The sequence below is a fragment of the Cetorhinus maximus genome, chromosome 2 (assembly GCF_964194155.1).
Source record: "Cetorhinus maximus chromosome 2, sCetMax3.hap1.1, whole genome shotgun sequence".
Taxonomy (NCBI): domain Eukaryota; kingdom Metazoa; phylum Chordata; class Chondrichthyes; order Lamniformes; family Cetorhinidae; genus Cetorhinus; species Cetorhinus maximus.
In genome coordinates, this window is record NC_135880.1 from 2266304 (window position 1) to 2291341 (window position 25038).

At 47.8% G+C, this 25038-nt stretch overlaps 1 protein-coding gene across 1 annotated transcript in view; it reads left to right on the plus strand.

The window, feature by feature from the left end:
* The window catches only part of spef2 (sperm flagellar 2), a 314152-nt gene that overhangs the window by 247006 nt on the left and 42108 nt on the right, over window positions 1–25038 (plus strand). Inside the window, exons 31-35 of the mRNA XM_078557229.1 lie at window positions 7238–7376; window positions 16625–16854; window positions 19214–19320; window positions 22445–22627; window positions 23434–23526. Of these exons, the coding sequence (XP_078413355.1) occupies window positions 7238–7376; window positions 16625–16854; window positions 19214–19320; window positions 22445–22627; window positions 23434–23526 (752 nt within the window). The remainder of the gene's footprint in view (window positions 1–7237; window positions 7377–16624; window positions 16855–19213; window positions 19321–22444; window positions 22628–23433; window positions 23527–25038) is intronic.

Sequence of the window (25038 nt, forward strand, 5' to 3'; positions counted from 1 at the left end):
GAGGGTGGGTGAGTGGGTGTGAAGGTGGGAGTGAGTGAGGGTGGGTGGGTGAGAGTGAAGGTGGGAGTGAGTGAGGGTGGGTGGGTGAGTGTGAAGGTGGGAGTGAGTGAGTGTGGGTGAGTGAGTGTGAAGGTGGGAGTTAGTGAGGGTGGGTGAGTGAGTGTGAAGGTTTGAGTGAGTGAGTGAGGGTGAGTGAGTGAGTGTGAAGGTGGGAATGAGTGAGTGAGGGTGGGTGAGTGATTGTGAAGGTGGGAGTGAGTGAGGGTGGGTGAGTGAGTGAGTGTGAAGGTTTGATTGAGTGAGGGTGGGTGAGTGAGTGAGTGTGAAGGTGTGAGTGAGGGTGGGTGGGTGAGTGAGTGTGAAGGTGGGAGTGAGTGAGGGTGGGTGAGTGAGTGAGTGTGAAGGTGGGAGTTAGTGAGGGTGGGTGAGTGAGTGTGAAGGTTTGAGTGAGTGAGGGTGGGTGAGTGAGTGTGAAGGTGGGAGTGAGTGAGGGTGGGTGAGTGAGTGAGTGTGAAGGTGGGAGTGAGTGAGGGTGAGTGAGTGAGTGTGAAGGTTTGAGTGAGTGAGGGTGGGTGAGTGAGTGAGTGTGAAGGTGGGAGTGAGTGAGGGTGAGTGAGTGAGTGAGTGAGTGTGAAGGTGGGAGTGAGGGTGGGTGAGTGAGTGAGTGTGAAGGTGGGAGTGAGTGAGGGTGAGTGAGTGAGTGAGTGTGAAGGTGGGAGTGAGTGAGGGTGGGTGAGTGAGTGTGAAGGTGGAAGTGAGTGAGGGTGGGTGAGTGAGTGTGAAGGTGGGAGTGAGTGAGGGTGAGTGAGTGAGTGTGAAGGTGGGAGTGAGTGAGGGTGGGTGAGTGAGTGTGAAGGTTTGAGTGAGTGAGGGTGGGTGAGTGAGTGAGTGTGAAGGTGGGAGTGAGTGAGGGTGAGTGAGTGAGTGTGAAGGTTTGAGTGAGTGAGGGTGGGTGAGTGAGAGTGTGAAGGTGGGAGTGAGTGAGGGTGAGTGAGTGAGTGAGTGAGTGTGAAGGTGGGAGTGAGTGAGGGTGAGTGAGTGAGTGTGAAGGTTTGAGTGAGTGAGGGTGGGTGAGTGAGTGAGTGTGAAGGTGGGAGTGAGTGAGGGTGAGTGAGTGAGTGAGTGTGAAGGTGGGAGTGAGGGTGGGTGAGTGAGTGAGTGTGAAGGTGGGAGTGAGTGAGTGAGTGTGAAGGTGGGAGTGAGTGAGGGTGGGTGAGTGAGTGAGTGTGAAGGTTTGATTGAGTGAGGGTGGGTGAGTGAGTGAGTGTGAAGGTGTGAGTGAGGGTGGGTGAGTGAGTGAGTGTGAAGGTGGGAGTGAGTGAGGGTGGGTGAGTGAGTGAGTGTGAAGGTGGGAGTTAGTGAGGGTGGGTGAGTGAGTGTGAAGGTTTGAGTGAGTGAGGGTGGGTGAGTGAGTGTGAAGGTGGGAGTGAGTGAGGGTGGGTGAGTGAGTGAGTGTGAAGGTGGGAGTGAGTGAGGGTGAGTGAGTGAGTGTGAAGGTTTGAGTGAGTGAGGGTGGGTGAGTGAGTGAGTGTGAAGGTGGGAGTGAGTGAGGGTGAGTGAGTGAGTGTGAAGGTGGGAGTGAGGGTGGGTGAGTGAGTGAGTGTGAAGGTGGGAGTGAGTGAGGGTGGGTGAGTGAGTGTGAAGGTTTGAGTGAGTGAGGGTGGGTGAGTGAGTGAGTGTGAAGGTGGGAGTGAGTGAGGGTGAGTGAGTGAGTGTGAAGGTTTGAGTGAGTGAGGGTGGGTGAGTGAGTGAGTGTGAAGGTGGGAGTGAGTGAGGGTGAGTGAGTGAGTGAGTGTGAAGGTGGGAGTGAGTGAGGGTGAGTGAGTGAGTGTGAAGGTTTGAGTGAGTGAGGGTGGGTGAGTGAGTGAGTGTGAAGGTGGGAGTGAGTGAGGGTGAGTGAGTGAGTGAGTGTGAAGGTGGGAGTGAGGGTGGGTGAGTGAGTGAGTGTGAAGGTGGGAGTGAGTGAGTGAGTGTGAAGGTGGGAGTGAGTGAGGGTGGGTGAGTGAGTGTGAAGGTGGAAGTGAGTGAGGGTGGGTGAGTGAGTGTGAAGGTGGGAGTGAGCGAGTGAATGTGTGGGTGGAGAGTGAGTGAGGGTGGATGAGTGAGGATGAGTGAGCGAGTGTGAGGGTGTGTGAGGGTGGGTGCATGAGTGAATGTGAGGGTGGGTGAATGAGTGAATGTGAAGGTGGGAGTTTGTGAGGGTGAGTGAGTGGGTGAGTGTAAAGGTGGGAGTGAGTGAGGGTGGGTGAGTGAGTGTGAAGGTGGGAGTGAGTGAGTGCGTGTGAAGGTTTGAGTGAGTGAGGGCGGGTGAGTGAGTGCGTGTGAAGGTTTGAGTGAATGGGGGCGGGTGAGTGAGTGAGTGTGAAGGTTTGAGTGAATGAGGGTGGGTGAGTGAGTGAGTGTAAAGGTGGGAGTGAGTGAGGGTGGGTGAGTGAGTGCGTGTGAAGGTTTGAGTGAGTGAGGGCGGGTGAGTGAGTGAGTGCGAAGGTTTGAGTGAATGAGGGTGGGTGAGTGAGTGTGAAGCTGGGAGTGAGTGAGGGTGGGTGAGTGAGTGTGAAGGTGGGAGTGAGTGAGGGTGGGTGAGTGAGTGAGTGTGAAGGTTTGAGTGAGAGGGTGGGTGAGTGAGTGTGAAGGTTTGAGTGAGTGAGGGTGGGTGAGTGAGTGTGAAGGTTTGAGCGAGTGAGGGCGGGTGAGTGAGTGTGAAGGTGGGAGTGAGTGAGGGTGGGTGAGTGAGTGAGTGTGAAGGTGGGAGTGAGTGAGGGTGGGTGAGTGAGTGTGAAGGTTTGAGTGAGTGAGGGTGGGTAAGTGAGTGAGTGTGAAGGTTTGAGTGAGTGAGGGTGGGTGAGTGAGTGTGAACGTTTGAGTGAGTGAGTGTGAAGGTGGGAGTGAGTGAGGGTGAGTGAGTGAGTGTGAAGGTCGGAGTGTGAGTGAGGGTGAGTGAGTGTGAAGGTGGGAGTGAGTGAGTGTGGGTGAGTGAGTGTGAAGGTGGGAGTGAGTGAGGGTGAGTGAGTGAGTGTGAAGGTGGGAGTGAGTGAGGGTGGGTGAGTGAGTGTGAAGGTGGGAGTGAGTGAGGGTGGGTGGGTGAGTGTGAAGGTGGGAGTGAGTGAGGGTGGGTGAGTGAGTGTGAAGGTGGGAGTCAGGGTGGGTGAGTGAGTGAGTGTGAAGGTTTGAGTGAGTGAGTGTGAAGGTTTGAGTGAGTGAGGGTGGGTGAGTGAGTGAGTGTGAAGGTTTGAGTGAGTGAGAGTGGGTGAGTGAGTGAGTGTGAAGGTGGGAGTGAGTGAGTGAGTGTGAAGCTGGGAGTGAGGGAGGGTGGGTGACTGAGTGATTGTGAAGGTGGGAGTGAGTGAGGGTGAGTGAGTGAGTGAGTGTGAAGGTGGGAGTGAGTGAGGGTGGGTGAGTGAGTGAGTGTGAAGGTGGGAGTGAGTGAGGGTGGGTGAGTGAGTGAGTGTGAAGGTGGGAGTGAGTGAGGGTGGGTGAGTGAGTGTGAAGGTGGGAGTGAGTGAGGGCGGGTGAGTGAGTGTGAAGGTGGGAGTGAGTGAGGGTGGGTGAGTGAGTGAAGGTGGGAGTGAGTGAGTGTGAAGGTGGGAGTGAGTGAGGGTGGGTGAGTGAGTGAAGGTGGGAGTGAGTGAGTGTGAAGGTGGGAGTGAGTGAGGGTGGGTGAGTGAGTGAGTGTGAAGGTGGGAGTGAGTGAGTGAGTGAGTGTGAAGGTGGGAGTGAGTGAAGGTGGGAGTGAGTGAGTGTGAAGGTGGGAGTGAGTGAGGGTGGGTGAGTGAGTGAGTGTGAAGGTGGGAGTGAGTGAGGGTGGGTGAGTGAGTGAGTGTGAAGGTGGGAGTGAGTGAGGGTGGGTGAGTGAGTGAGTGTGAAGGTTTGAGTGAGTGAGGGTGGGTGAGTGAGTGAGTGTGAAGGTTTGAGTGAGTGAGGGTGGGTGAGTGAGTGAGTGTGAAGGTGGGAGTGAGTGAGGGTGAGTGAGTGAATGAGTGTGAATGTGGGAGTGAGTGAGGGTGGGTGAGTGAGTGAGTGTGAAGGTGGGAGTGAGTGAGGGTGGGTGAGTGAGTGAGTGTGAAGGTGGGAGTGAGTGAGGGTGGGTGAGTGAGTGAGTGTGAAGGTGGGAGTGAGTGAGGGTGGGTGAGTGAGTGTGAAGGTGGGAGTGAGTGAGGGTGAGTGAGTGAGTGTGAAGGTTTGAGTGAGTGAGGGTGGGTGAGTGAGTGAGTGTGAGGGTGGGTGAGTGAGTGTGAAGGTGGGAGTGAGAGGGTGAGTGAGTGTGAAGGTGGGAGTGAGTGAGGGTGGGTGAGTGAGTGAGTGTGAAGGTGGGAGTGAGTGAGGGTGGGTGAGTGAGTGAGTGTGAAGGTGGGAGTGAGTGAGGGTGGGTGAGTGAGTGTGAAGGTGGGAGTGAGTGAGGGTGAGTGAGTGAGTGTGAAGGTTTGAGTGAGTGAGGGTGGGTGAGTGAGTGAGTGTGAAGGTGGGAGTGAGTGAGGGTGGGTGAGTGAGTGTGAAGGTGGGAGTGAGAGGGTGAGTGAGTGAGTGTAGTTGCTAATCATACATCAGCTTTTTATTTTAAATTGATGTTTAATGTTGCGCCAAACCTTACCTTTCTGAAATTTGCTCATTTTCCCCCCAAGTGTCAGAAAAATTGAAATGTGGCTTCCCAGGAGAACAGGTTGGACGAGCCTGGGATAAAGAAGTCTTGCTACAGTTATATGTGAGAGCACACCTGGAATACTCTGTGCAGTTTTGGTCTCCATACCTAACGAAGGATATATTGGCCATAGAGGGATTGCAATGTACATTCACTGGATTGATTCCAGTGGTTTCCTGTAATGAGAGATTGAGTAAATTGGACCCATGTTCTCTTTAGTTTAGAAGAACAAGCAGAGATGCCATTGAAACATACAAGGTTATGAAGAGGTTTGACAAGGCAGACACTGAGAGGCAGTTTCCACTGATCACAGAAATTAAAACGCAGGGGCCAAAGTCTCAGGATAAGGGGCTGATTATTTTGGACTGAGATGAGGAGAAATTTCTTCACTCACATGGTTGTGAATCTTTGGAATTCTCTACCCCAGAGGGTTGTGGATGCTCAGTTGCTGAGCGCATTTAAGGCTACGATCAATAGTTTTTTGTTTCTTAAGGGAGTCAAGGGATGTGGGGAGCAGGTGGGAAAGTGGAAAATCCCAAGACATTTTATGAATATATTAAGGGCAAGAGGATAACCAGGGAAAGAGTAGGGCCCATCAGGGACCCAAGCGGCAATCTGTGCGTGGAGCCAGAGGACGTGGGTGAGGTTTTAAATTATTACTTTTCACCTGTGTTCACTACGGAGAAGGACGATGTAGGTATAGAAATCAGGGAGAGGGACTGTGATACACTTGAACAAACTAACATTGAAAGGGAGGAGATATTAACAGCTTTAGCAGGCTTTAAAGTGGATAAATCCCCAGGCCCAGCTGAGATGTATCCCAGGCTGCTATGTGAGGCAAAGGAGGAGATTGCAGGGGCTCTGACACTAAGTTTCAAATCCTCTCTGGCCACAGGAGAGGTGCCAGAGGACTGGAGGACAGTGAATGTGGTACCATTATTCAAGAAGGGCAGTAGGGATAAACCAGGTAATTACAGGCCAGTGAGTCTAACATCAGTGGTAGGGAAACTATTGGAAAACATTCTGAGGAACAGGATTAATCTCCACTTGGAGAGGCAGGGATTAATCAGGGATAGTCAGCATGGCTTTGTCAGGGGGAGATCATGTCTAACAAATTTGATTGAATTTTTCAAGGGTGTGATTAGTTGTGTAGACGAGTGTAGTTCAGTTGATGTAGGCTACTTGGACTTCAGTAAGGCTTTTAACAAGGTCCCACATGGGAGATATGGTCATGAGGGTAAGAGCCCATGGGATCCTGGGCAACTGGGTAAATTGGATCCAAAATTGGTTTAGTGGCAGGAGGCAGAGGGTGTTGGTCGAAGGTTGTTTTTGCGATTGGAAGCCTGTGACGAGTGGTGTACCACAGGGATCGGTGCTGGGACCCTTGCTGTTTGTAGTGTACATAAATGATTTAGACGAGAATATAGGAAGTTTGATCAGCAAGTTCGCAGATGACACGAAAATTGTTGGTGTTGTAAATAGTGAGGGGGAAAGCCTTAGATTACAGGATGATATAGATGGGTTGGTAAGATGGGCAGAGCAGTGGCAAATGGAATTTAATCCTGAGAAGTGTGAGGTGATGCATTTTGGGAGGATTAACACAGCAAGGGAATACACAATGAATGGTAGGACCCTAGGAAGCACGGAGCATCAGAGGGACCTTGGTTTACATGTCCATAGATCCCTGAAGGCAGCAGCACAGGTAGATAAGGTGGTTAAGAAGGCATATGGGATACTTGCCTTTATTAACTGAGGCCTAGAATATAAGAGCAGGGAGGTTATGTTGGAGCTGTATAAAACGCTAGTTAGACCACAGCTGCACAGTACAGGAAGGATGTGATTGCATTGGAGAGGGTGCAGAGGGGATTCACCAGGATGTTGCCTGGTCTGGAGTGTTTCAGCTATGAAGAGAGACTGGGATAGGCTGAGGTTGTTTTCCTTAGAGCAGAGAAGGCTGAGGGGGGACCTGATAGAGGTAAACAAAATTATGAGGGGTATAGATAGGGTAAATAGGAAGAAACTTTTCCCCTTAGTGGAGGTGTCAATAACCAGGGGGCACAGATTTAAGGAAATGGGCGGGAGGTTTAGAGGGGATTTGAGGAGACGTTTTTTCACCCAGAGGGTGGTTGGAATCTGGAACACACTGCCTGAGGAGGTGTTAGAGGCAGGAACCCTCACAACATTTAAGAAATATTTCGAGGAGCACTTGAAACACCATAGCATACAGGGCCACGGGCCAAGCGCTGGGAAATGGGATGAGAATAGATAGTTGCTTGATGGCCAGCATGGACATGATGGGCTGAAGGGCCTGTTCCTGTGATGTATAGCTCTATGACTCCATGGAGTTGAGGGAAAAGATCAGCCATGATCATATTGAATGGCGGAGCAAGTTCGACAGGTCATCTCGTCTACTCCTGCTCCTATTTCTTATGTTTCTCGTGTTTGTCAGAGTGCTGAGCTGCATAGGCCCAACATGAGGCAATCCAATATCACAGAAAACTGCTCAACATCGAGAGACTCACACTGGGCACTGGCACACCATGCCAAGCAGTCCTTACCTATCAGACCCTTGGTAAGCCATGATCTTAATTGTATTTCCAGCACAAGCTGTCAGAACACGGCTGGAGCTGATCAAACTGAAGGCCATGAATGTGATACAGGAGCTGAAATCAAAGGCACAAGAAGTCTTCACAGTCATGGAGGATTGGCTCGGGACTAGGTTCCTGCAGGAAATGGAAAGGTATTGAAATTGCTCTTTATGGGGCTGTTGCAGGTGAAGAGTCCCAGAAGCTGGGAATCCTCCCTTCCCAACTCTCCTGCTCTTCCTCTTCTTTCCTGTACCTTTCATCTCCCCACACTGTCCCTGTACCCCTTCCTCTAACCCTCACCTCCCCATAACCCCCACCCCATCCCTGCTATGTTCCTACCCTCCATCCTTCACCTCTACTCCCGACCCCCTCCTCTCCACTCCCCTCTCATACCCATTACTCCTCCTGACCTCTCCTCCCTCCACCTCTCACCCCTCCAATCCTGCCATCTCCTCTTCTCCTTCCTAACCTTCACCTCTCTCCTCATCTCTCCCCTTTGCCTTTCTTCTACCCTCCACTCCTCCCCACTCCTCCCCTCTCCTTTCCTTTCCTTTCCTCTCCTTCCCTCTCCAGCTCTCTCCTCCTCAGCTCTCTTCTCTGCCTCACTTCTACCCTCCTCTCCTCCCCTCTCCAACCCTCTCCAGCCCTCTCCCCATCAGCTCTCTTCTCTGCCTCATTTCTACCCTCCTCTCCTCTCCTCTCCAACTCTCTCCAGCCCTCTCCCCATCAGCTCTCTTCTCTGCCTCATTTCTACCCTCCTCTCCTTCCCTCTCCTTTCCTCTCCTCCCCTTTCTTCCTCAGCTCTCCCCTCCGCCTTACTTCTACCCTCCTCTCCTCCCCTCTCCAGCATTGCCCCCTTGCCCCTCCTCCTTTCCCCTCTCCCCTGGGAATTTGAGCTCTTCTGCATATTGAATATGAGTTGCTTTCGGTCCAGTCGAGGTGTTGAATATTCCCTACTGTGAAAAACGAGGTTGCTCCCTCAATGATTCTGGACTGAGCGAACTCATCAATCAGCTTCTCCATGTGGGAGGACATCTAACCATGGATTGCTAGCAGAATGCAGCCCTGTAGCTGTGGAAGGAGGGGCAGTTTGAAAAATTCCATCTGTTGTTTGGTAACGTGTCTGCAGCAAGTGCTGCAATGTTGCTTTTTTGCTCTTATTTGTGGTTTACTTTCATGTGCACCAGCAATCGCAGAGAATCTGCAACATCAGCGAGATTGATAGCACACACTGCTTCCAACACAATAACAGGCCATTCGGCCCCACCAGCCTGTGTTGGTGTTTACTCTCCACACCAGCCAATCATTCCAATCACATTCACCCACCCCTGTTCCCAAAACCCTTCTTCACCTTTTCCCCCAATCACCTCTCCAATTGAATCTTGAAGGTTGACACAGTTTCTGCCAAAGTCATTAACCCAGGAAGTGAATTCCACATCTTCACAACTCTCTGAAGCTGTTTCCCCTGCTCTCTGTTCCAAATCTCTTCCATTTAATCTTCTATTGAGATCCCCCAACCACTGGAAACACTCTGCTTCTATGTATGCTGTCCCATCCTTTCATCATTTTAAACATTTCTATGATTTTATCCTGTAAAAATGTACCATTTTTTTATACCTTTCTTCATATTGGTATTTACTCATAACAGTCAGTCTCAGAGTGAGTCTGTGCTGAAACCTCTCTAAAGCCTCAATATCCTCCCAATAGTGTGGACCCAATACTGTTCACAATCTCTAACTGAGTCTTATTAAAGTTTTATAAAGGTTCATCTCAGCTTGTGTTCTAACCTAAATTTCAGTCAGCTTTTTTTTTAATCAACCCAAAGCACTGCCTTTAATGTCCTGTCAATCTGTCCCCTCCCCTTCAATCCCCTAATCCTATTCCTATTCCCACTTCACCATGATAATGATTCTGACCAAACTGAACCCTTTCACACTGACTCACTGAATTCCATCTGTCATTTTACAGCCCATTTGCATCTTAGCAAATCACTTTATATCTGTAAATCTGAAGCCTTCCCTCTCTGATTCAAATCACTTATCCTCCAGTAAACAGGAGGAGATCAGAACTGAACCCCATGGAATACCACACCCCACTCTAGAAAAATTCTCCCTGTCCCCATCCAACCAGTTTCTAAGACTTTCCTATAGTCCATATACACCCCATCCACCACATTCCCCAGTTCCCATTTCCCTTATTCCCTCAGAGAATTCTAGAAAGTTGATGAACTACAACCTCCTTTTTTGAACTACTTTTTCTTATTCTGCAGAATTTATAATGGGGGATAAGGAAATGGCAGGGAAACTAAACATATACTTTGTGACTGTGTTCATGGAGCAAGATTTAAAAAAACCTCCCAGGAATATTAGAGAACCAGGGGACTCGTGAGATTGAGAACCTAAAAGAAATTAGTATCAGTAAATAGTATTGACAGTAACTGCCAGGCATTGTTTGAAATTTAAACCAGGCAGCTTGACCCTGATTGCTCAAGGCATTGCCCTGAGGAATGAGTCAGCGAATGGCTGTCACATTTTATTTAGCTGAAACAGGCGCAATGTGTGTACATGCTCTTTCTGTCTACTAAGAACAGAACCCTGGGATCGTGTCAAACAGTATATCCCAGCCACTGCTCACACTGGGCAAGGTGCAGACTGTACCCAACCAGCCCATGCTTGTAAAACTCAAAACACAGTGTGCAACATTAGATGTGATTCCGCGATTGGACAACATTTGCTAAATAATCCTCAATGTGCTAAGAAGTACGCTGACAACTAATTCAAGATTGTCAGTCGGGCCCGCAGTGTGGCACATTTCTGTGCACTGGAAGCTACATGTATTAATTAATACACAGGGCCCTAGTTCTTTGCAGACAGAGAGAACATGTACACATATTGTGCCAGTTTGTGCTAGGTATGACTCCAGTCAGCTGAGAGTTTTCTCCCTGATAACCATTGACTCCAGTTTTGTTAGGAGCTCCTTGATGCCACACTCGGTGAAATGCGGCCTTGATGTCAAGGACAGTCACTCTCACCTCACCTCGGGAGTTCAGCTCTTTTGTCTATGTTTGAACCAAGGCTGTAATGAGGTCAGGAGCTGAGTGGCCCTGGCGGAACCCAAGCTGAGCATCAGTGAGCAAACTATTGCGAAGCAAGTGCTGCTTGATAGCACTGGTGATGACCCCTTCCATTACTTTACTGATGATGGAGAGTAGACTGATGGGGTGGTAATTGGCTGGGTTGGATTTGTCCTGCTTTTTGTATACAGGACATACCGGGGCAATTTTCCACATAGCTGGGTAGATGCCAGTGTTGTAGCTGTACTGGAACAGCTTGGCTAGAGGCGCGGCAAGTTCTGGAGCATAAGTCGTCAGTACTATTGCTGGAATTTTGTCAGGGCCCAAAGCCTTTGCAGTATCCTATGCCTTCAGCTTTTTCTTGATATCATGTGGAGTGAATTGAATTGGCTGAAGACTGGCATCTGTGATGCTGGGGACCTCCGGAGGAGGCCGAGATGGATCATCCACTTGGCACTTCTGGCTGAAGATTGTAGCAAATGCTTCAGACTTATCTTTTGCACTGATGTACTGGGCTCCTCCATCATTGAGGATGGGGATATTTGTGGAGCCTCCTCCTCCAGTGAATTGTTTAATTGCCCACCACCATTCACGACTGGATGTGGCAGGGCTGCAGAGATTAGATCTGATCTGTTGGTTGTGGGATCGCTTAGCTCTGTCTATCACTTGCTGCTGATGCTGTTTGGCAAGTAGTCCTGTGGTATAGCTTCACCAGGTTGACACCTCATTTTTAGGTATACCTGGTGTTGCTCCTGGCATGCCCTCCTACACTCTTCATTGAACCAGGGTTGATCCCCTGGCTTGATGGTAATGGTAGAGTGGGGGATATGCTGGGCCATGAGGTTACAGATTGTGTTTGAGTACAATTCTGCTGCTGATGATGGCCCACAGCACCTCATGGTTGCCCAATCTTGAATTGCTAGATCTGTTCGAAGTCTATCCCATTTAGCACAGTGATAGTGCCACACAACACGATGGAGGGTATCCTCAATGTGAAGGCGGGACTTCATCTCCACAACAACTGTGCGGTGGTCACTCCTACCGATACTGTCATGGACAGATGCATCTGCAGCAGGCAGGTTGTTGAGGATGACGTCAAGTATTTTTACCTTATTGTTGATTCTTTCCCCAACTGCCACAGACCCAGTCTAGCAGCTATGTCATTTAGGACTCGGCCAGCTCGGTCAGTAGTGGTGCTACCGAGCCACTCTTGGTGATGGATATTGAAGTCCCCCCACCCAGAGTACATTCTGTACCCTCGCCACCCTCAGTGCTTCCTCCAAGTGATGTTCAACATGGAGGAAGCACGGATTCATCAGCTGAGGGAGGGCGGTACGGGGTAATCAGCAGGAGGTTTCCTTGTCCATGTTTGACCTGATGCCATGAGACTTCATGGGGTCTGGAGTCGATGTTGGGGACTCCCAGGGTAACTCCCTCCCGACTGTATACCACTGTGCTGTCACCTCTGTTGGGTCTGTCCTGCTGGTGGGACAGGACATACCCAGGGATGGTGATGGTGGTGTCTGGGACACTATCTGTAAGGTATGATTCCGTGAGGATGACTATGTCAGGCTGTTGCTTGACTAGTCTGTGAGGCAGCTCTCCCAATTTTGGCACTAGTTCCCAGATGTTAGTAAGGAGGACTTTGCAGGGTCGACAGGGCTGAGATTGCCATTGTCGTTTCCGGTGCTTAGATTGATGCTGGGTGGTGCTCCGGTTTCATTCCTTATTGATTTTCCAGTGATTTGATTCAATTGAGTGTCTGGCTCGGCCATTTCAGAGGGCATTTAAAAGTCAACCACATTGCTGTGTGTTTGGAGTCACATGTCGGCCAGACCAGGTGAGTATGGCAGATTTCTTTCCCCAAAGGACATTAGTGAACCAGATGGGTTTTTACGACAATCGACAATGGTTTCATGGTCATCATTAGACTTTTTAATTCTAGATTTTTATTGATCAAATTCAAATTCCGCCATCTGTTGTGGGAACCCTGGTTGCCAGAATATTACCCTGGGTCTCTGGATTACTAGTCCAGAGACTACCCTCTGTCTCCCATTTTATAATTGGTAACCACATTGATCTCTGTCAAGTCCTCTGATACACACGCACAATCATTGGAACCTGAAATAACCTTTCTTGAGTCTCAATCGTCCCCTCCGTCATCTCTCTTAAGAATGAGGGGGGATCTCATAGAAACCTATAAAATTCCAACAGGACTCTACAGGGTAGATGCAGGAAGGATGTTCCCAATGGTGGGGGTGTCCAGAACCAGGGATCACAGTCTGAGGATATGGGTTAGACCATTTAGGACTGAGATGAGGAGAAATTTCTTCACCCAGAGAGCGGTGAGCCTGTGGAATTCACTACCACAGAAAGTAGTTGAGGCCAAAAGATTGTATGTTTTCAAGAAGGAGATAGATATAGCTCTTGGGGCGAAAGGGATCAAAGGATATGGGGAGAAAGCGGGAGCAGGCTATTGAGTTGGATAAACAGCCATAATCATAATGAATGGCGAAGCAGGCTCGAAGGGCCGAATGGCCTACTCCTGCTCCTAGTTTCTACGTTTCTATGATGCACAGTTGATTTTCACCTGGGATGCAGGAGCAGAGGGAGCTGGGTGTATCTGTGCATAAATCATTGAAGGTGGCAGGACAGGTGGAGAGAGCAGTTAATAAAGCATATAGTATCCTGGGCTTTATTAATCGGAGCGCTGAGTACAAGAGCAGAAGAGCAGGGAAGTTATGATGGTCCGGCTTCAACTAGAGTGTTGAGTCCAATTCTAGGTGACACAGATTTGAAGTTTTGCACAAGAGATGCAGGGGGAATGTGTGGGTGAACCTTTGACGCAGTGAGTGGTAATGACCTAGAATTTGCCGCCTCTGAGGTGGAAGCAGACTTGCACTGTTCGAGTAATAAGTTACCTCCATATTCTCCGTTCCAAGTTGTGCTATCTCATATTTACTTGTGTTCAAATTCATTTGCCAATTATTTTTCCATTCTGCAAGTTCTGTAATTGCCTCCTATGATTTGTTGCAGTCCTCCTCAGCATTGAATAACCCACCCCCAACCTAACCCCTCCCAAATTTGGTGTCACCCGCGAATTTGAAAATTGTATTTTTTATTGCAAAGTCCAGGTTGTTAATGTAAATTGTGAACAGCAGTGATCCCAGCACTATGCCTCGTGGAAGACCATTTCCCACCTTCTGACACTCTGATTAACAACCCTTTATTCCCTCTCTCTGCTTTCTGGCTTGTATCCAGCGAGCAATCCATTCTGCCACTTGTCCCTTGACTCCACATTCTCTGACCTTACTCATTACTGGGCACCTTATCAAAGGTCTCTGAAAATCCAGTAAATGGCATCTACCACATTACTACTGTCTACTCTCTCTGTTACATCCTCAAAAATTTCAATAAGGTTGGTCAATCAACATTTTCCCTTTTGAAATCCATGCTGACTGTTCATTGTTTTATTTCTCTCTCTAGTTGTTCTTCTATTCTCTCCTTTAGTAAGGATTCCATTATTTTTCCTCACACTGATATTAAGTTGACTGGTCTATAATTCCCTGGACTTGTTCTGTCCCCTTTCTTAAACACAGGAATTACGTTAGGTAACCACCAGCCCTCTGACACTGTACCTTTCTCTAATTATTAAACATGTGTAGTAATGCCTCTGCTATCTCTTCCCAAGATTCTTGTAAAATACATTGCTGCAATCCACTCGGACCATCCTCTTTGAGTTTGTTTAGTTTATTCAATATATCACTTTTCATGTTTTAAATGCACTTATCTCATTGCTCATCTCATCATTCAGTGTCATGTTTACCTGCTCTATCTAACTGGTAAATACTTAAGCAAAATAATGATTTAATATTTCTGCCATCTCTCTACCATTACTTGTGGATTGTCCTGTCCATCCCTTAATGGTTCTATTGCTTTGTTATTGATGTGCGTGTACAGTTTTGTTTGATGTACCTTGATAATTTCATTTCACACTTCCTCTTTGCTTTCCTAATTCTTTTTTACTTCTCCACAATCCCTTAGTAATCTCTCCTATCCTGATCATCTTCGCTGTCCAACTCTCAATTGTTCCTTATGTCTTGTTTATTCATTTTAGCGGAATATATTTTGCTGTACTCTGTTGAACACCATTAAAATGTTTCTTATTATTGCTCTACATCATTGTTTGACGATATTGTGCACATTTCATTTTCACAGATTCCATTCTCAGCCCCTCAAAATCAGCTTTTCTTCAATCTATCAACTTGGTTGTCATCACACTTACTTCCTTCTCTATCAGCATCTTAAAGCATATTATATTATGATTACCACTGCCTAGGTTGGAGAGGCTGGGGAGTTCTCTTAAGTGAAGAGAAGTTGAGAGAAGACTTGATAAAGCTGTTCAAAATCAGCCCAGAGAGGGTGCAGAAAAGATTCACCAATATGGTTCTGGGAATGAGAGACTTCAGTTACCTGGATAGATTGGAGCGAGCTGGAATTTTCTCCTAAGAGAAGAGAAGGTTGAGAGGAGATTTGATAGAGGCGTTCAAAATCGTGAGGGGTCTGGACAGGGTAGATAGAGAGAAACTCTTCCCATTGGTGGAAGGATCGAGAACCAGAGGGCACAGATTTAAGGTAATTGGCAAAACAAGCAATGGAGACATGAGGAGAAACTTTTTCACACAGCCAGTGTTTAGGACCTAGAGTGTACGGCCTGAGTGTGGGGAGGCAGGGGAGTGTAGCTAGATGAGTTGATCTTACAGAAACCGAGTAGGAGCATGATGGGCTGAATGGCTTCCTATGTTGTTACCATTCTATGATTCTATGATACCTTTTCCTTATAGTAACTCCAATGCAAAATGATTACTAAATTGCTCTGCTGTTTTTTGGTTGCTATCTATAAATTGACCATCCTCTCCGCAGGGTCCCAGCTTACTTTCTATCCATGTCATAAAAATATAAACATACCCAGTTCCTTTTGATACCTTTGAGTTTTTTTCCCATGCTCCCTCTGAGATTCCTTCTCCTCTTAACCTTTTTTCTTATTTTCCCAAATTCTCATTATCGTTATTCTTCAATTGTTAATAGATTCTAACCCCTAGTTATGCAGCATGCGGAAACTATTTTTAGCTTCCCTTTTTTAATGGAAAATTTCTTTCCGAACCTTTGCAGCCTCTTTTTTTTTAAATCATCCCACTGGTGTTCAGCAGTCCTGTGTGCCAATTTATACTTCCACCTCATGTCAGCTAGCTCGCCCCTCATCTTACTGATCTCTGCCCTTGTCCAATCTGTTCAAGTTTTTCTGCTGAATTCTTCCCTTTCTAGTTGGATTTTAAGCTTTGTCATATTGTGGTCATTACTTCCAAGGTGCTTCCTCACATTCAGGGCACCCAGCTCAGTGTCCGATTTGGATGCTTAGCAAACTTGTGCTGATCACTATATTCACCACATGATATAAAATATCAGAGGGTCATCGAGTCATTTACAACACAGAAGGAGGCCATTCAGCCCATTGAGTCCATGCCCCCAGAGCAACCCTGTCAGTCCCATTACCCCTGCTCTATCCCTGTAACCCAGCAAGTTTCTGTCCTACAAGGTTTGGGGTGAATGTTGTAACAATCTCCCAGAGATGACCTGGGATGCAGGGACCAGACTAAAGGTGAGTGACAGTGCACTGCTTTGTGACAGCAGCTCTGTCAGTTAGTAGCAGCAACTTATCACTATACAGCATCCAGTTATGGTGTTTTTCAACATGCTTTCATTTCCGTGATTGGGGGCCCCATTGCCACACATGTTGGTAAACTCCAATGGATTAGGCCACAGCTTTTTAACATTAAGAATTGTTTATCCCGCCAGATTTTCTCTTTACAAATACGTGGCCACAGATTGTGTCAGACAAAATCTGGAACTGGGTCCTCAATCGAATAGGCAGCTGCAGGATCCTAATGTCCATCTGATTAAAATCTCTCATGGGAAGAGCGTCAGTACACCACACGCCTGTGGCTGATTCACCACATGTGGCGAGCAGTGAGAGTTTTGGATAGTACTAATATTATCACGACCAAATCTACCAACACCACTACTCCACTGACAGACTGCTGGAGAAGGAATCCTGCACACATTACAGGGTTTCCATTCCCTTCCCTCTATTTAACCCCTCCCTGCCCCTGTCAATCAGTGGAACCCTTCAGCTCTGCTGTATTTAGTGATGGCTGAGCGAACCTTGTTGTATTCCAGCTACCTTTATGTATGTTCTCTCTTACAGACAGTGCAGTCCTGTGGGTCTGTTTTTGATGGTAATTCTCCCTACACCTTGTGATTTTCTAGCATCAACACACTGCTTGATATTGGGTTGGGGTATGTGGACTCTGGGAGCAAGATTGAACACCAGCTGATCCTCCACGATAAGGAGTTCTTCGTCAATGGGGATGTGAAGATGATTCCAGACCCACCACCACTCACACGTTTGCCTTCCAAAGAGACAACGAGGGATGGTGAGCTAACAATTGAGCAGCTCTGTAACCTCCATCGACAGTTCATGCTCATAGCACCCACAGGTGAGTCCTCAGACAAAGAAAAGCTGTCATAGACTGTATCAGGGGAGCCAATAAGTCCCAGAAAGAACACCCTACCCTGGAAGAAATGGCTGTCTCCCCATGGGGTAGTAAAATTCTACTATGCTGCTCCTGGCACACTGTCCTACACTCCTCATTGAACCAGGGTTGATCCCCTGGCTTGATGGTAATGGTAGAGTGGGGGATATGCTGGGCCATGAGGTTACAGATTGTGTTCGAATACAATTCTGCTGCTGCTGATGGCCCACAGCGCCTCATGGATGCCCAGTCTTGAGTTGTTAGATCTGTTCAAAATCTATCCCATTTAGCACAGCGATAGTGCCACACAACACGATGGAGGATATCCCCAATGTGAAGGCGGGACTTCATCTCCATAACGACTGTGCGGTGGTCACTGCCATGGACAGATGCATCTGCGACAGGCAGGTTGGTGAGGATGAGGTCAGGTATGTTTTTCCCTCTTGTTGGTTCCCTCACCACCTGCCGCAGACCCAGTCTAGCAGCTATGTCCTTTAGGACTCAGCCAGCTTGGTTCAAAGTGCTGGCTGTGCCTTTTGTTGTATCCTAATCAATGCCGAGATTACAGCAGGGTGTCCTGTCTGCTTTTATTTTTTATTTTTCTTTCTAATGTTTTAGTACAACTGAGCAGCCTGCTGGGCCAGTTCAGGGGTTAAGAGTTAAAGAGAAAACTCTGTAGGTATGGAACTGAAATCACATAAAAACCCAGAACAGGTAAGGAGGGCAAGTTTCCTTTAAAGGACACCAGTGAAACAGTTGGGGATTTCTGACCATCCCACAGTCATTTTACTGAAGAATGTTTTTAAAATGAAATTCAAATTCTCAAACTGCCCTGGTTGAATCTAAATTCATGTTTCTTGGATTATTGATCCAAAATTGATGGATCACGCACAGCCACTCCACTGCTCTACTGTTTGGTTTAAGGAGTTTGGGATTAGGATTGAGTTTAAGGAATAAAAACACAAAGTGCTGGAAGTGTTTTTCTTTCAGATTCCAGCATCTGCAGTATTTGCTTTTATCTTGGGTTTCAGGAGTTTGAGATTGGGATTTTTGGATTTAAGGGATCTGGTGGGATATTTCATGCTTGTCCAAGTGCTGTTAATTTTCAGTAGGGTTATTGCTTCTGGAAGCTCTCTCCCCACCATTAATTGGCCTGTAGTTGCTGGGTTTATCCTTCTTCCCGGTTTTTGAGTGAAAGTGTAACATTTTCAATTCTCCAGTCCTTTGGCACCGCCCCTGTATCTAAGGAGAATTAGAATATGGTGGTCAACAGTTCCACAATTTCCACCTTTACTTCCCTCAGCAGCCTCAGCTGTATCCAATCCAGAAGGTGACAAATCCACTTGAAGTACTGCTACCTTATCCACTAATATCTCACCCAGTATCCTGAAAACCTTCTTTAGCTCATTCAGCCATCCTAAACCAGCCTCTGATTCTAGAAATGCAAGTTTCATTAATCCCTAAATACACATCAGTTTAACTCCCTCATCTACAATCTCCTTGGAACTCTGAGCTACAGAGGGACCTGGGTGTCCTGGTACACAAATCACATACAGTTAGAATGCAGGTACAGCAAGCGATTAGGAAAGCAAATGAAGTTTTGGAGTTTATTGCAAGAGGAGTGGAATATAAAAACAGGGGAGTTTTACTGCAGCTGTACAGGGTATTAGTGAGACCACATCTGGAATAGTGTGTGCAGTTTGGGGTTCCACATTTGAAAAAAGATATAATTGCATTAAACAGTACAGAGAAGGTTCACTCAACTCATTCCTGGGATGAGGGGCTTATCTCATGAAGAAAGGTTGAGCAGATTGGGCCCATAACCATTGGCGTTTAGAGGAATGAGAAGTGATCTTATTGAAACACATAAGACCCTGAGGGGATTTGACAGAGTGGATAGCGGGATGATGTTTCTTCTTGTGGGGGAGACTAGAACCAGGAGACACAGTTTAAGAATGAGAGGCCTACCACTTAAGATGGAGATGAGGAGAATATTTTTCTCTCAGAGAGTCATTGGTGTGTTAAATTCTCTTCCTCAGTGAGCAGTGGAGGCTGGGTCATTGAATTTATTCAAGAATGGGTTAGACTGATTTTTTGATAGACACAGGAGTCCAAGGTTATGGGACAGCAGGTGGCGAAGTGGAGTTCAGACCACAACCAGATCAGCCATGCGCTTACTGAATGGTGGAGCAGACTCAAGGGGCTGAATGGCCTACTCCTATGTTCCTATGTTCCTCCCAACCAGAGTAAAATCATTGTTTCCATGGTGGATTGTTGCTTTTACCTGGCCTATAATTGTAACTCCCATTTGTTTACATTGCAGGTTTAATGCTGAAAAAGGCATTCATCGAGATTTTACAGGATCTGGTAACAGTGGACCTTGGCTCAGAACAACTGCCAGACCAATGGAGCTCGATCTCTTACTCACAGGTGTGCAGATACTGAACTGAGCTGCTGACATACCACACCTAACACTTTCCTGAATTTAATAACCGAATCACATCAAAAAATGACCTGATTAACTCACTTAAAGGACATTAATCAAGCAGATGGGTTTTCACAGCAATCAATAATAACGTTATGGTCACCATTACTGAGAATAACTTTATACTCCGGATTTTATTAATCAAAGTTAAATTTCACCAGTTGCCATTTGACCTCATGCCCACAGAGAATTACCATAGGCCATTGGATTATTAGCCAAGTGATGATACCACTACCCCACCATCTCTCCTTTAAAAATCCACTGAGGGATTCATCAACTGAGTAAAACCAATTTCGGTTTGACATCAGGATTGAATTTTTCCTGCAGTAATTCAAAAATTACTTCATGACCTCTGAAACACTTTGCAATGTCCTAAGGAATGACATTCAATACTGTAAGACTTTCTCTAAATTAATCCAGCTCCTTCACTCAGTAATCCCGCTCTCCCCAATGCCCTGTCTTATTGACTGTATCTCTATTGATGTTAAACCAGCTCCCTCACACTGTCACTCAGTAACCCCTCTCCCCCCAGCGCCCTGTGTTACTGACTGTATCTCTACTGATGTTAATCCAGCCCCCTCACACTGTCACTCAGTAACCCCTCTCCCCCCAGCGCCCTGTGTTACTGACTGTATCTCTCTACTGATGTTAATCCAGCCCCCTCACACTGTCATTCAGTAACTCCTCTCCCCTCCAGCGCCCTGTGTTACTGACTGTATCTCTACTGATGTTAATCCAGCTCCCTCACACTGTCACTCAGTAACCCCTCTCCCCCCAGCACCCTGTGTTACTGACTGTATCTCTACTGATGTTAATCCAGCTCCCTCACACGGTCACTCAGTAACCCCTCTCTCCCCCCAGCGCCCTGTCTTACTGACTGTATCTCTACTGATGTTAATCCAGCTCCCTCACACGGTCACTCAGTAACACCTCTCCCCCAGCGCCCTGTGTTACTGACTGTATCTCTATTGATGTTAATCCAGCTCCCTCACACGGTCACTCAGTAACCCCTCTCTCCCCCCAGCGCCCTGTCTTACTGACTGTATCTCTACTGATGTTAATCCAGCTCCCTCACACGGTCACTCAGTAACACCTCTCCCCCAGCACCCTGTGTTACTGACTGTATCTCTATTGATGTTAATCCAGCTCCCTCACACGGTCACTCAGTAACCCCTCTCTCCCCCCAACACCCTGTGTTACTGACTGTATCTCTCTACTGATGTTAATCCAGCTCCCTCACACGGTCACTCAGTAACCCTTCACCCCCCAGCGCCCTGTGTTACTGACTGTATCTCTACTGATGTTAATCCAGCTCCCTCACACGGTCACTCAGTAACCCTTCACCCCCCAGCGCCCTGTGTTACTGACTGTATCTCTACTGATGTTAATCCAGCTCCCTCACACTGTCACTCAGTAACCCCTCTCCCCCCAGCGCCCTGTGTTACTGACTGTATCTCTCTACTGATGTTAATCCAGCTCCCTCACACGGTCACTCAGTAACCCTTCACCCCCCAGCGCCCTGTGTTACTGACTGTATCTCTACTGATGTTAATCCAGCTCCCTCACACTGTCACTCAGTAACACCTCTCCCCCAGCGCCCTGTGTTACTGACTGTATCTCTACTGATGTTAATCCAGCTCCCTCACACTGTCACTCAGTAACCCCTCTCCCCCCAGCACCCTGTGTTACTGACTGTATCTCTACTGATGTTAATCCAGCTCCCTCACACTGTCACTCAGTAACCCCTCTCTCCCCCCAGCGCCCTGTGTTACTGACTGTATCTCTCTACTGATGTTAATCCAGCTCCCTCACACGGTCACTCAGTAACCCTTCACCCCCCAGCGCCCTGTGTTACTGACTGTATCTCTACTGATGTTAATCCAGCCCCCTCACACTGTCACTCAGTAACCCCTCTACCCCCAGCTCCCTGTGTTACTGACTGTATCTCTACTGATGTTAATCCAGCTCCCTCACACGGTCACTCAGTAACCCCTCTCCCCCAGCGCCCTGTGTTACTGACTGTATCTCTACTGATGTTAATCCAGCTCCCTCACACTGTCACTCAGTAACCCCTCTCCCCCCAGCGCCCTGTGTTACTGACTGTATCTCTCTACTGATGTTAATCCAGCTCCCTCACACGGTCACTCAGTAACCCCTCTCCCCCCAGCGCCCTGTGTTACTGACTGTATCTCTACTGATGTTAATCCAGCTCCCTCACACGGTCACTCAGTAACCCTTCACCCCCCAGCCCCCTGTGTTACTGACTGTATCTCTACTGATGTTAATCCAGCTCCCTCACACTGTCACTCAGTAACCCCTCTCCCCCAGCGCCCTTTCTTACTGACTGTATCTCTACTGATGTTAATCCAGCTCCCTCACACTGTCACTCAGTAACCCCTCTCCCCCCAGCACCCTGTGTTACTGACTGTATCTCTACTGATGTTAATCCAGCTCCCTCACACTGTCACTCAGTAACACCTCTCCCCCCAACGCCCTGTGTTACTGACTGTATCTCTACTGATGTTAATCCAGCTCCCTCACACGGTCACTCAGTAACTCCTCTCCCCCCAGCGTCCTGTTTTACTGACTGTATCTCTATTGATGTTAATCCAGCTCCCTCACACTGTCACTCAGTAACCCCTCCCTCCAGCGCCCTGTGTTACTGACTGTATCTCTACTGATGTTAATCCAGCTCCCTCACACTGTCACTCAGTAACCCCTCTCCCCCCAGCGCCCTGTGTTACTGACTGTATCTCTACTGATGTTAATCCAGCTCCCTCACACTGTCACTCAGTAACCCCTCTCCCCCAGCGCCCTGTGTTACTGACTGTATCTCTACTGATGTTAATCCAGCTCCCTCACGCCGTCACTCAGTAACCCCTCTCTCCCAGCGCCCTGTGTTACTGACTGTATCTCTACTGATGTTAATCCAGCTCCCTCACACTGTCACTCAGTAACCCCTCTCCCCCCAACACCCTGTGTTACTGACTGTATCTCTACTGATGTTAATGCCTCAGTCTTAGTGTCAATCGCTGCATATGAGTTTTTCTCTGCTTTTTCTTTTCCCAGGTCTTGGACATCACAAAGACGCTGACTCCGGAATCAGATTTGTTGGACTGGCGGCGATTTCTTCTCTCAGCTGCTCAACCCTGGCCTTACCCATCACTGAGGGACCTGCTGGACACCAAGAGCAGGTTCCAGGCAGTCGATACAGCACGCACTGGCTACATTACACAAGAACAGTACAATCAGGTAACGTCACAACTCACTGAGGCAGGGCTATCCCCACACAGTCACCTGTAATGTACACAGATCCAAAACGCAGGCCCACACCACAGACCAACCAGATAGACCTGGAAAGGGTTCCTGACAGGAGCATCTGATACTGATTTAACTGCTGGTGTAACAATGATGCGAGGTGACATGATTAAGTCACCTGGTGAGAGGCAGAAGTTGAACTTTGTGTGAAGTACTGAGACAGATATAGATGTGTAAGTAAACAAGATTGGGTTTTATGAATAACAGCCTATTTTAGCAAATCCTAAAGAGACCCCATCTAGACCCTGAATGCAAGACGAAACAAGACCCACAACTCACACCTGCAATACAGGGCTGCACAGACAGGCACAGGCATATTACACAGTCCCACAACACAGACCTGCTACACAGAGTCACACACACAGGTCCACAAGCCTGGCCCACAACAAAGGCCCACGACACAGGCTCCCTATCTGTCCACACCCACACAGTGTGGATAAAGTAATCAGCCCCTCTTCCCCACAACTGTTGGGAGTCTGATACATGTCCCATTCAGGAACCTATTCTGCATGGATTGTGCTTTCAAATATCACATCATGAAGCCTTCAGCACTCTGTCTCTTTCTGTCTCCTTCTGTATCTTTCTCTGTCTCCCTCTTTCTCTCTGTCACTCTGACTCTTTCTCTTTCTCCCTCTCCCACTCTCTTTACATCCATGGTCTCCCTGTGTGCCCCTGTCTCATTCTCTCCTCATTGTTATCCCTCTCTCGATGTTCTAACTCTCATTGTTTTCTGATTGCAGGTGGAGCTGTGGTTTCAGGGTGAGACTGAGCTCGAGGTGCCTGAGGATCCAGTAGCCCCTCTCCCATTCCAGAGACTGAAGCAACTCAAGAAGGTATAGTTAGCACAGAAGAAAGTAAGGAGTCCAGGACGGGACTGGGAGCCTTCACCATTCCCCCTCCATCACCCGCTCCTCAATAACCCACCCACTCGTAAACATTGCTCAACTCCATGCCCCAGAGCCTCTATTCACCACCCTTACCGCACTCTGTGCAACATTAGAGGAAATATTAGATGAAAATGTGAAATATTAGAGGAAATTAAGATAGAGAGAGAGGAGGTACTGGCGGGTTTAGCGGCCTTAAAAGTGGATAAATCCGCAGGCCCGGATGAGATGTATCCCAGGCTGTTGAGGGACACAAGGGAAGAGATATCAGGGGCCCTGGCAGTAATTTTCTAATCCTCTCTGGTCACAGGTGAGGTGCCAGAGGACTGGAGGACTGCTAACGTTGTCCCCTTATTAAAAAAGGGAGGAAGGGATAGGCCAGGAAATTACAGGCCAGTCAGTCTAACCTCGGTGGTGGGGAAGTTACTAGGAAGAATTCGGAGGGACAGGATATATCTGCACTTGGAGAGACACGGATTAATCAGGGATAGTCAGCATGGATTTGTTAAGGGAAGGTCGTGTTTGACAAATTTGATCAAATTGTTTGAGGAGGTAACCAGGAGTGTTGATGAGGGTAATGCATTTGATGTGGTCTACATGGACTTTAGCAAGGCTTTTGATAAGGGTCCCTCATGGCAGACTAGGCAAGAAAGTAAGAGCTCATGGGATCCAAGGCAAAGTGGCACATTGGATCCAAAATTGGCTGAAAGGCAGGAAGCAGAGGGTGATGGTAGAGGGATGTTTCTGTGACTAGAAGTCTGTTTCCAGTGGGGTTCCACAGGGCTCAGTGCTGGGGCCCTTGCTGTTTGTGGTGTACATAAATGATTTGGACTTAAATGTAGAGGGTATGATCAAGGATTTCACAGATGACACGAAAATTGGTAGGGTGGTAAATGGTGAGGAGGATAGTCGTAAACTGCAGGAGGGTATCAATGGACTGGTCAGGTGGGCAGAGCAGTGGCAAATGGAATTCAACCTGGAAAAGCATGAGGTTAAGCACTTGGGGAGGGCTAACAAGGCAAGAGATGACAACATGAATGGCAGGACCCTGGAAAGTACTGAAGATTAGAAGGTCCTTGGTGTGCATATCCACAGATCCCTGAAGGTTAAAGGGCAGGTAGATAAGGTGGTTAAGAAGGCATATGGGATACTTGCCTTTATTAGCCGAGGCATAGAATACAAGAGCAGAGAGGTTATGCTGGAACTATATAAAATGTGGGTTCGGCCACAACTGGAGTACTGTGTGCAGTTCTGGTCGCCACATTATAGGAAGGATGTGATTGCACTGGAGAGGATGCAGAGGAGATTCACCAGGATGCTGCCTGGAGGGTCTGAGCTATGAGGAAAGATTGGATAGGCTGGGGTTGTTTTCCTTGGAACAGCGAAGGTCGAGAGGGACCTGATAGAGATGTATAAGATTATGAGAGGCATAGATAGGGTGGATAGGAAGGCACTTTTTCC